Consider the following 12,496-nt stretch of genomic DNA (forward strand, 5'->3'; position numbering starts at 1 on the left):
GCTTCTCCCTCTGACCCTCCCCCCTCTCATGTGCTCTCTCTCTCATTCTCTCTGTCTCAAATAAATAAATAAAATCTTAAAAAAAAAAAAAGAAAAATGACAATGACGCCCCTGTAAATTATAAATTGGCAATGTGATTTTGAAGATGAAGGGTTGGAAGACTTACAGCTCAGCAAATGACAATAATTCTCTTCTCCCTTCCAAACCCCAAACCATCAAATACCCTAACCTCGTGGTTCTCAACACTTGGCTGCACATCGGAATCACTGGGGAAACTTCAAAATTACCAACTCCTATGTCCCACCCCAGAGGCTGTGATTATTTAATTGGTGCTGGGTGTGGCCTGGGTTTTGGAAGCTTTAAAAGATCGCTGCGGAATTTTATTATGCAGACAAGTTTGGGAACCACAGCCCTAATCGGAGGATAATAACCCCGACCGCACATTATAATCACCTTGGGGGATCTTTTAAAACTCCAGATCCTTGAGTCATACCCCAGATCAATTAAATCAGAATATCTGGGGTTAGGGACCAAGCCCCAGGAACCAGGAGCTTTTTTTAAAAGCTCCCAGATGAGTCCATCACGCAGCTAAGACTAGGAACCACTGCCATACGTAAAACTCCAAACCTGCACTCAGGGCAATGGCAAAATTGCACTCAGAGGTTCAGCAACTCTAGGTTGAGCCTAATGAGAAGAAGCTAGTTCTGAAGACAGGTCAGAAGCAGGCTGAGGAGAATTCCTTAAAACAACTGTCCTACATTAATGTTAAAATGAGCTCACTTTTCGGGGTGCCTGGGTGGCTCAGTGGTCAGGCGTCTGCCTTCAGCTCAGGTCATGATCCTGGGGTCCTGGGATTGAGCCCTGCATTGGGCTTCCTGCTCAGTGGGGAGCCTGCTTCTCATTCTCCTGCTCCCCCGGCTTGTGCTCTCTCGATCTCTCTCTCTGTCAAATAAATAAATAAAATATCTTAAAAAAATGAGCTCACTTTTCTCTTGCCATGGGTGAGGGTTACTTTAAGGCTTGGCTAGAATTACTAGGAATTGATGGTATCTCAAGCCCACTCTCTACCACACCTACCAAAATAACTGCTGGAAGAATGGGAAAGGGAATGCTTTCAAGGGATGAAAATCTTTTCAAAGGAGTGCAAACCAGTGCTTAGAGACCCTGGGTGGGTCTAGACGAGGAGGAAGCAAAAAAGCAAGATATTTGGTCTATGCATTACACACCTAGTTTTTTATCTGCAATCTGATGTGCACTGTCACTCATCAAGTCAAATACCAGGCTTGGAGACAAAAACCCCAGACCATGGTTTTCAGCCTTACTTGCACATTAGAGTCATCTAGGGAGTTTTTAAAATAACGATGTTAGGGCCACACCCAAAATGAAGGCAATCTGACTTTCTAAGGAGGTGACACCCAGGAACCTCTGTTTTGAAAGGTCCCCAGGTGATTCTAATGTGCAACCAAGGTTGAGGAACAGTTGCTCTGAACAAGTGGGTCTCAAACTTGAATGAGCATCAGAATCCCCTGGGAGTATGTTACAACACAGATTTGGTGGGCCCCATCCCCAGTTTCTCATCGAGTTGGGGTGAAGTCTGAAAGTTTGCATTTCTAACAAGCTCCTAAGTGATGATGCCAATCCTGCTGGTCCAGGGGCCACACTTTGAAAGGCAAAGCCCCACCCAGACCACTGGTTCTCAATCCTGGCAGCACATGAGAATCACTGGGGTGGAGGGCATTTTTTAAATACTGACACCTAAGACCCTTCTTAAACCAATTAAATTGGAATGTCCTGGGTCCAAGGCTCAGTACTTTAAATTGCTCTCCAGATGACACTAATGTGCAGTGAAGTTCGTGATCCACTGCTCTAGACCTAGATATTTTACAGTTGGAAGAGATTTAGTACAAACCCTTAAATCTCCTGGTAATTTATAGCTACTTTAGCTACTACTGGTATACATATGGCAACTCCAATTTCCATTGTTCTTTCTTTTTTAAAATATTTTACTTATTTATTTGCCAGAGAGAGAGAGAGGGAGAGTATAAGCAGGGGGAGTGGCAGGCCAAGGGAGAAGCAGGCTCCTTGCTAAGCAAGGAGCCCGATGTGGGACTCGATCCCAGGACCCTGAGATCATGGCCTGAGCGGAAGGCAGACGCTTAACCATCTGAGCCACCCACAAGAATGCCTTGGGGCGCCTGGGTGGCTCAGTCATTATGTATCTGCCTTCAGCTTGGGTTGTGATCCCAGGAGTCTGGGATCGAGCCCCGCATCGGGCTCCCTGCTCCACGGGAGGCCTGTTTCTCCCTCTCCCACTCCCCCTGCTTGTGTTCCCTCTCTCGCTGTGTCTCTCTCTGTCAAATAAATAAAATCTTTAAAAAAAAAAAAAAAAAAAAAACACAAGAATGCCAGCTAAGAAAAATAGACTGGATGACAGAATTAGGAAATCAACATTTTCCAACCCCAATTAAAGCACCAAGCCAGGGAATACATTTTAAAAATCAGAAAACCAAATTACTGAGTCAGGAAACAATAATCAACGGATGCTAAAATATTTAGGTGAGATGTTACTGGGGAACAGGACAATCATATGGTACCAAAGTAACACCCCACAGATTTCTTGTTAATTATAAAGAGAAAATCACATGGAGAGTTCTGAGGGCCACCACCTAAATAATCACCTTCACTAAGAGTGGACAACTTACATTACATGCCTCCTGCTAAGATGTGACATAAAGCACACGACATTGCTTATGAAGCATTCTTATAAAAAAATGGTTTAATCGAATCAAATCAAGCCTCTGATCCCAAGCACTTCTCATTTACAGGAAATTCAGGGGCTGGAAGGAAGAGCTAAACACCACCATAAGGAAACAAAGCATCCTATTCCGGGATACAGGACCAGTGCTTAAAGCAGGACAGTCACAGGATGGCTGGTGACACTACAATTAGATTCCTAATGTGGGGCAGAGCCGGTCTCTTAAAGTCAATGCCATTTAAAAAAAAAAAAAAAGTGGAGAGACTGTTCTAAATTAAAAGAAACACCACACCCAAATGCAACATATGAACATATAGCCATATATACAGCTACCAAAGACATTTAGGAGGGCGCCCGGGTGGCTCAGTTGGTTAAGCGGCTGCCTTCGGCTCAGGTCATGATCCCAGGGTCCTGGGATCAAGTCCCACATCGGGCTCCCTGATCAGCGGGGAGTCTTCTTTCTCCTTCTCTAATAAATAAATAAAATCTTTTTAAAAAAGACATTTAGGGGCACCTGGGTGGCTCAGTCGGTTAAGCATCTGCCTTTGGTTCAGGTAATGATCCTGGAGTCCTGGGATCGAGCCCCGCGTCAGGCTCCCTGCCCAGCAGAGAGCCTACTTCTCCCTCTCCTTCGTGCTGTTCCCCCTGCTTGTGCTCTTTCTCTCTAATAAATAAATAAATAAATAAATAAATAAATAAATAAATAATCTAAAAAAAGACATTTAGGAGACAGCTGGGGAAATGTGAATACAGAGCAGTGCTACTCAGCCAGCCCATAGATGTAAATGAACTATGTCACTAAGCACATTGTTTTATTCAGCTTTTTTTGTGACATACTTTCTCAGTGAAGTATGTGGTTCACTGATATACTATGGTCCAAGCTCCTTATCTCCCTGTGTACCATCAAGCGGTCTGCAAACCATACTTCAAGAAGCACTGGATTAGATATTAGATAATATTTGTGAAGATCAGTGAGGTACTGTTAATTTCTTTTAGCTGTGCTTATGGTATCATGTACCATAGTTACACAGAAAAAGGTCCTGCTTAGAAGATGTATGCTGAGGGATTAAAGGTGAAATGGCATGTCTACAACTTACTTTCAAATAGTTTACCAAAGAGCAGATACACAGATAAAGTAAATATGGCAAAATTTAACATTTGCTGAATCTTGGTGAATATATTGGTGTTCGTTGCGCTATTCTTTCAACTTTCTTGTAATTTGAAAGTTTTCATGATAAAGATGACAGAAGCATGATTCTAAAATCATCTTACAAGATAATAACACTAACAAAATTAGCAGGAAGCTGATTATACAACCAATCCTATATTCCTAGGGGAATATCTAAGTTAAAAACAGAAAGATAAGTAAAATTAGCCAGAAGAGGTAATGAAAAGTGCATTCCAAGCTGAGGAACAGAGTATGAAAAGGACCAGAATTGGAAGAAATTTATCTTTTCCAGGAAAAGGAATTTAATGCATAGAAAAATAAGGCTGTCCAGATTATGAAGGGGTATTGAGGGTGCATCAAGAATTTTGGACTTTTTGGGGCATCTGAGTGGCTCAGTCGGTTGGGTGTCTGCCTTTGGCTCAGGTCGTGGTCTCGGGGTCCTGGGGTCACAGCCCGAGCCAGGCTCCCTACTCAGCGAGGAGTCTGCTCCCTTCCCCTCTGCCCCTACCCCAAGCTCATGCTCTCTCTCACTCTCTCTCTCAAATAAATAAATAAATAAAATCATTTAAAAAAAAAGAATTTTGGACTTTTTAAAAGCAGTAAGAAGCCAATGACAGATTTTAAGCACTGGAGAAACATAATGACATTGGCATTTTAGAAAACTCACTATGGCTATAGAGAATGGAATGGATGGGGGCAAGAGTGGATACCACAGCATCAGTTAAGAAGATGGCTTTTTGAGGGGCACCTGGGTGGCTCAGTCAGTTAAGCATCTGCCTTCAGCTCAGGTCATGATCGAGCCCCGCATTGGGCTCCCTGCTCAGCGGGGAGCCTGCTTCTCCCTCTGCCTCTGCCCCTCCCCCTGCTTGTGCTCTCTCTCAAATAAATAAATAAAATCTTTAAAAAAAGAAGATGGCCTTTTGAGCAATAATGTGGTAAGAAACGATGGTAACCTACAGGGATGGAGACTTGTGATATGTTGGATGGGAGAAGGAGATAGAGAAGAAGGACTCAGATATAATTCCCAAGCTTTTGGCTTGAGTGACTGAGTAGATTGGTATATTCATCAAGACTGGGAATACAGGAGCAAGAACAAGTTTGGGGGAGAGATATGAAGCATGCAACATTAGATATGTTGAGTTTGGAGTACCCAGAAGATATCCAGGTGGAACCCCCTTTGTAGGCAGTTGGTATGAGACTGAGAGACCTAACTCTGGTTTCTGGCTTAGGTAACTAATAGACAGTTTTGCCATTTACAGATATGAGGAACAAAAGAGAAAAGTCGCTTTCCCATTACATAAAATGAAAATAGGGAAATGAAAATAAAACTTATCAGACTGCCATAAGTCAACACTTTTTTTTATCACTTTACATTATTTCCTTCTAGCATTTTTTAAATGGATATGTATGTAGTAGCTTTAATGGCCACATTTTTTTCTGAGAAGGAGGCTTCTCCATAAGTATTTAGGATCGAGAAAAATACCAGTTGACCCAATATCATTTTATAAATCAGATTTTTGTACATGTCTTTAGGCTGTTAAAAGATTTAAAACACAATCTAAATTGTTGGACAAGTAACCAAGGACAACTCCAGAGTTGAAGAAATCATGGACTAGAGGATGTCAGTTTCCATATCCAGTTTATTATATACTGGATCATTAGGGGATTGTGGAGCTTTCTGCGTCCATACTACATAGCACAGTTACAGGTATTCAGTCTCTTCTTTGAAGATCTTCTTTCCCACAGTGTCTCTACTATAACCAATTCTCCTTCCATAGGTGAGAGCTGATTGGTGCTATTGTTCCTACCATTTTTAAAGGGTATTCTAGAACTTCAAAGCCTAGAAAACCCAAAGGGATGAAGCTCTGAGATCACGCAGTCACCCTGCAATCACATTATAGTTTACGCTGCTTTTTATTAAAAAAGCTAGATTTGTGGGGTACCTGGGTGGCTCAGTTGTTAAGCGTCTGCCTTCGGCTCAGGTCATGATCCTGGGGTCCTGGGATCGAGCTCCGCATCAGGCTCCCTGCTTGGCGGGAAGCCTGCTTCTCCCTCTCCTACTCCCCCTGCTTGTGTTCCCTCTCTCACTCTCTCTCTCTCTGTCAAATAAATAAATAAAATCTTGAAAAAAAAAAAAAGCTAGATTTGTTTCTAGTTCTAATCCTTGGCCACTTAAGGAATGCAGACATATCTACCAAAATCTCTCAGCAAATACAGAGACCCAAGTCAATGTGTTATTATTACCAGCTGCAGAGAAAAACTTAGTTATATTGTCTCCACACCACACAGTCAGACAGAGGAGATTAGACTGAACTAGGACCAAGGGAGCCATGACAGGCTGACAGCAATAGGAAAGAACAGTCTAGATCTAGGGCTGAGGAGTGGCCACAACCAAGCCAACATCTGTGAGAGCAAGGGAACCTGAAAACTAAGGTTATAAATCTGTATCAGATAGAAGGCCTGCTATAGTTGACCCTTGAACAACACAGGTTTGAACTGTGCAGACGGACTTATACACAGATTTTTTTTCAATAAATACCATACAGCAAATGTATTTTCTCAATAACATTTTATTCTCTCTAGCTTCCTTTCTTGTAAGAATACAGTATATAATACATGTGACATACAAAATCTGTGTTAATTCACTGGTTCTATTATCAGCAAGGCTTCCAGTCAACAGCAGGCTAATAGCAGTTAAGTTTTTGAGGAGTCAGAAGTTACAGGTAGATTTTCGACTGTGTAGGGGGGTCAGCAGCCCTAACCCATGTTGTTCAAGGGGCACCTGTATATTCTTCCTGCTTGAGATCCAAAGGTTGGTTTCTCCAATAATGCTCTCAGGAACTGCAATGTAGCAAGATGCCAGACCTGGAAGGTACTAAAATTCCAGCCTTAATAAACAACCTGCAGGGGCACCTGGGTGGCTCAGTCGGTTAAGCGTCTGCCTTTGGCTCAGGTCATGATCTCAGGGTCCTGGGATCGAGCCCTGCATCGGGCTCCCTGCTCAGCGGGGAGTCTGCTTCTCCCTCTCCCTCTGCTGCTGATCCCACTTGTGCTCACTCGCTCTCCCTCAAGTAAATAAAATCTTTAAAAAATAAAAAATAAACAACCTGCATCCCATAGGAGGTGGCTTATCGAGTGAAGAGGAGCACCAGCTCACAGTGTAGGGTGTGGGGGAAGAGATCCACAGGCACAGCTTTTCTCAGGACAAAAGGCTCACCAACAAGCTTCTTAGCAGAGTCTGGAGGACAGCACAGCCTGGAGAAACAGATCATAATATTAGTTCCTAGATACCAAGGAGAACCTATAGGAACACTACTTCTTAAAAATTAAGCCCTTCCAGGGCACCTGGGTGGCTCAGTTGCTTAGGCGTCTGCCTTCGGCTCGGGTCATGATCTCAGGGTCCTGGGATCGAGTCCCGCATCGGGCTCCCTGCTCAGCGGACAGCCTGCTTCTCTCTCTCCCTCTGCTGCTCCCCCTGCTTGTGTGCTCTCTCCCTCTTTCTCTCTCTCTGTCTCTGTCAAATAAATGAACAAAATCTTTAAAAAAAATTAAGCCCCCCCCCAAAAAAAATTAAGCCCTTCCCTGTGTTCCAACAGTCCCCTATGTTTCTCTCTATAACACCATTTACCATATTTAATGTAACTACTTGGGTTTTTTAAACCATCTTCCTCAGTGGAGTATAATTTTTTCAAGGGTGGAAACGAGGCAAAAACTGTTTATTATTCATCACTGTGTTCCCAGTTTGTGATACAGAGTTCAATAATGAATAGAGCAAGCAGCCTAAGTCATATATGTTTCTGTATGATTTGTACATGAAAGGTAATTAATTAACAAATATTACTGGCTTATTCTATTGAAATTTTTCAAAGATTACTCATTTCACTTATTTCAAAGGCAGTCCAGCAAAAATAAGCACAAAAATTCACCTATAAACTCACCAAGGAGAACCACTGCTAACTTCTCAGGATATATCTTTCTAAATATGTGTATTTAAATTGGCTTCTTAAAATGGAGTCACACTACATATTGTACATACTGCTTTACAACTAGTTTCTTCAGTTCATCAGAGATCATATCCATCTGTCCACTACATGTCAGTCTACCTCACATTTATGTATTGTGGCTATATGGTATTTGGCTATATGGTATTTCATTAAACGTGTGTACCATAGTTTATTTATCTAATCCCTTGCTATTGCAAATTTAAGCTGTTTCTAACACTTTACTATTTCAAAAAGTCCCTCTATGAATATCCTTAATAGTTATATCTTTGCACACATTTTTAGTTGTTTAGTAGAGTGGCTGAGGTGAAGGGCTTATATGTTTGTAAGGCCCTAAGACATGTACCACTAAACTGTTCTAAAAAAGGTTGTACCAATTTACTCTCAAACCAACAAAGCAGAAGAGTTCTTGTTTCCCTGGCTGACTCTCAACAGTTTAAATAGCACTGTCCCACTGAAATCAGAACAAGGCAAGATATTCACTATTGCTTCTACCATGGAACATTTTTAAAAAAAAATTTTTTAAGATTTTATTTATTTATTTGAGAGAGAGAGGGGAAGAGAGAGAGAGAGCATATACAGAGGGAAAGTAAGAGGGAGAAGCAGGCTTCCCACTGAGCAGGGAGCCCGATCGAGCCTGGGCTCAATCCCAGGACCCTGAGATCATGACCTGAGCCGAAGGCAGACGCTTAACTGACTGAGCCACCTAGGCACCCCTATAAGGGAACATTTTCTTATCCAGTGTAATAAGAAAGTATTGGAAGGAGAGAGACAAAACCGGTTTTGATATGGTGGTCACATGGCCAGCTACCAAGAAAATGGCCAGCTACCAAGCAAGAGAATCAACTAGAAAACAAATAAAACTAATAAAAGAATGAGGAAGCCGGACACAAGGTTAGCAATAACCACTTAGAGAAAGTAATGAAAAAGATCCCATTCATAATAGCAATAAAAACTTTATATCTTATATTAACCTTAAGAAGAAAGACCTATATTAGAAAAATTACATACACACACACATATATATATATGGCTTTAGAGAATCATATAAGACTAGAGTAATTGAAGAGACATACCACATACTTATAATGGAAGAGACTGAGCATCCTTTCACGGTTCATAAACACATTTATATTTTCTTTCTCCTGTTCATTTTTCTTTTGTGCTTTTTCTTTTTATTTCAAGCTTTTATTTAAATTCCAGTTAGTTAACATATAGTGTAATATTAATTTCAGGAGTAGAATTTAGTAATGCATCACTTACATTCAACACTCAGTGCTCATCATAAGTGCCCTCTTTAATACCCAGCACCCATTTAACCCATCTCCCTGCCCACCTCCCCTCCAGCAACCCTCAGTTTGTTCTCCATAGTTAAGAGTATCTTCTATGGTTTGCCTCTTTGTTCCCTCCATGCTCATCTGTTTCATTTCTTAAATTCCACATATGAGTGCAATCATATGGTATTTGTCTTTTTCTAACTGACTAATTTCACTTAGCGTACTACACTCTAGCTCCATCCATGTCATTGCAAATGGCAAGATTTCATTCTTTTTGATGGCTGAGTAATATTCCCGGGTGTGTGAGGGCATATATATATATACACACACATATATACACACACACATATATACACATATATATATACACACCAGAACTTCTTTATCCATTCATCAGTCAATGGACATTTGGGCTCTTTCCATAGTTTGGCTATTGTTGATATTGCTACTACAAACATCATGGTGCATTTGTCCCTTCAAATCACTACTTTTGTAGTAGTGCAATTGCTGGATCACAGGATAGTTTTATTTTTCAGTTTTTGAGGAATCCTCCATATGTTTTCCAGAGTGGCTGCACCAGCTTGCATTCCCACCAACAGTGTAAGAGGGTTCCCCTTTCTCTGCATCCTCATCAACATCTGTTGTTTCCTGTGTTGTTAATTTTAGCCATTCTGACAGGAGTGAGGTAATATCTCATTGCAGTTTTGATTTGCATTTCCGTGCTGATGAGTGATGTTAAGCATCTTTTCATGTGTCTGCTGGCCATCTGCATGTCTTCTTTGAAAAAATGTCTATTCATGTCTTCTGCCCATTTCTTAACTGGATTTTTGTTTTTTGGGGAGTTTGATAAGTTTTTTCTTTAAATATTGTATTTATCCATTTGTCAGAGAGAGAGAGAGTGAGCACAAGCAGGGGAGGCAACAGGCAGAGGGAGAGGGAGAAGCAGGCTCCCCACTGAGCAGGGAGCCCAATGCGGGGCTTGAACCCAGGACCCTGGGATCGTGACCTGAGCCAAAGACAGACGCCCAACTGACTGAGCTACCCAGGCATCCCAGATAAGTTGTTTATACATTTCGGATACTAACCTTTCATCAGATATGTCATTTTTTAAAATCAATCTCTAAGAGTTTGTTATAAATTAAGGAAAAAACTCTTTTATGATATAAACTACAAATATTTTTCCAGTTTGTATATTGTCTCCTATCTTTGATTTTGGTGCTTTTTATCATGCAAGTTATTGATTTTTTTAATGGTTTTATTGAGAGATAATTCACATACCATATAGCTCACTCATTTATACTGTTCAGTGGTTTTTAGTATACTCAGAATTGTCCATCTATCAGAACAATCAATTTTGGAATATTTTCATTAACCCAAGAAGGTATCACACCCTCCTTAGCCCTCACTCCCCACTTCTCTGCAACCCTCCAATGCTCAGCCCTAGGCAACCATAAATCTATTCTGTCTTTTGAGATCTACCTAGTCCGGACATTTCCTATAAATGGAATCATACAAGATGAGGCCCTTTGTGCCTGGCTTCTGGATACCTGTCCCTTATTAGATAAATGATTTGCAAATATTTTCTCCCATTCTATTAGTTGTCTTTTCATTTCTTGATAGTATCATTTGCAGCACAAAAGTTTTTTTAACTTTGACGATGTCCAATTATACATACAAACATATTTGATACATATATTTTTTGTTGTTATTGTTGTTGGTTGGGTTTTTGATGTCATATCTAAGAAAGCTTTGCCTAACCCAAGGTCACAAAGATTTATTCCTGTTTCAACTCTTACATTTAGTTCTATGATCCATTTTGAATTCATTTCTGTGTATGGTGTAACAAAGGGAGAAGTTATTTTTTATGTCGGCAAACTTAACTACCTTTTACTATATGGCTTTTGAATTTTCATAGTTAGAAAGGGCTTCTGTACTCCAGGATTATAAAGAAATTCTATGATTTCCTAGGGTACATTTATGGTTTCCCCTTTTTACATTTCAATCTCTGACTCCTTTGTAATTTATCCTGGTATATACAGTGTGAGATACAGATCCAACTTTTTTTTCACCCTGGCTACCCAGTTGTCCATCACCATTTATTGAACAGTCCATCTTTTTCCCATTGCTGTGAGGTGCCACTTTTATCATATACTCAAAAACATTTTTAAACGGTAAAACAAAAATTAAAATAAAGGACAACTGTAAGAGGTAAATGTGCAAGAATAGACAAGGAAATAAGACTGTGAAAACACATGGGCCTCATGCTTTTATTTTGGGTAGAAGCTCTTTGACACAGCACCTGGGTAGCTCAGTCATTAGGTGTCTGCCTTCGGCTGAGGTCAGGATCCCAGAGTCCTGGGATCGAGCCCTGCATCGGGCTCCCTGCTCAGCGGGAAGTCTGCTTCTCCCTCTCCCACTCCCCCTGCTTGTGTTTCCTCTCTCACTGTGTCCCTCTCTGTCAAATAAATAAATAAAATCTTTTTTTTTTTAAAAAAGAAGCTCTTTGACAACTTTCTCCATTCTTTTCCATGGTTATTGGTCTGTGTAGGCTTACCTAGATCCTCTGCAATTAATATTACTCATTTTCATTTTCCCAGAAAATTGCCCATCTAGGTTTTTAAATGTATTGTGAGCAAGTTGTACAAAATACTTTCTTATAATTTTTAAAAACTTCCTCATGGGGTGCCTGAGTGGCTCAGTCATTAAGTGTCTGCCTTCGGCTCAGGTCATGATCTCAGGGTCCTGGGATCGAGCCCCACATCGGGCTCCCTGCTCAGTGGGAAACCTGCTTCTCCCTCTCCCACTCCCCCTGCTCGTGTTCCCTATCTCGCTGTGTCTCTGTCAAATAAATAAATAAAGTCTTTAAAAAAATAAAATAAAATAAATAAAAACTTCCTCATAGCTGTAGTTATGCTTTTTCTCATTTAAGACTTTTTATATTTTTATGTTTTATTCCTTTATATTCTTGATTAGATTTATTTATCTATTTTATTTTCTTCTTCTAATAACATCTTCTTGCTTATTTGTCAAGTCTATACGTTTTTTTTTGTTGGGTAGTTCATTCATTCATTTCTGGATTTTGTCTAACATTATTAATTTTTCCCTTCAGTCTCCTCTAAGGTTTATTATTCTTTTCTAGATCACTGACTTGAGAGCTCAATTCATTTACTTTTAATTCTCACTTATTTCATCCAGGTATATCACCTGTACTTCATACCCACCTATGTTATTCAAACATTGCAAATTGTATTGCTTATGTAAAAGGGAGAGGGAGGGAGGGAAGGAGGGAAAGAGG

At 40.5% G+C, this 12,496-nt stretch overlaps 1 protein-coding gene across 1 annotated transcript in view; it reads right to left on the bottom strand.

The window, feature by feature from the left end:
- Positions 1 to 5,991: 5,991 nt before the first annotated feature.
- The window catches only part of TRMT2B (tRNA methyltransferase 2 homolog B), a 44,195-nt gene continuing 37,690 nt past the window's right edge, over positions 5,992 to 12,496 (bottom strand). The window contains 1 exon segment of the mRNA XM_064574342.1: positions 5,992 to 7,178. Within this exon segment, the coding sequence (XP_064430412.1) occupies positions 7,052 to 7,178 (127 nt within the window). The 3' untranslated portion in view covers positions 5,992 to 7,051.

Source organism: Mirounga angustirostris, unplaced genomic scaffold, assembly GCF_029215605.1.
Source record: "Mirounga angustirostris isolate CCGP_5_RB_7025 unplaced genomic scaffold, mMirAng1.0.hap1 SCAF_11, whole genome shotgun sequence".
In the NCBI taxonomy this organism is placed as follows: domain Eukaryota; kingdom Metazoa; phylum Chordata; class Mammalia; order Carnivora; family Phocidae; genus Mirounga; species Mirounga angustirostris.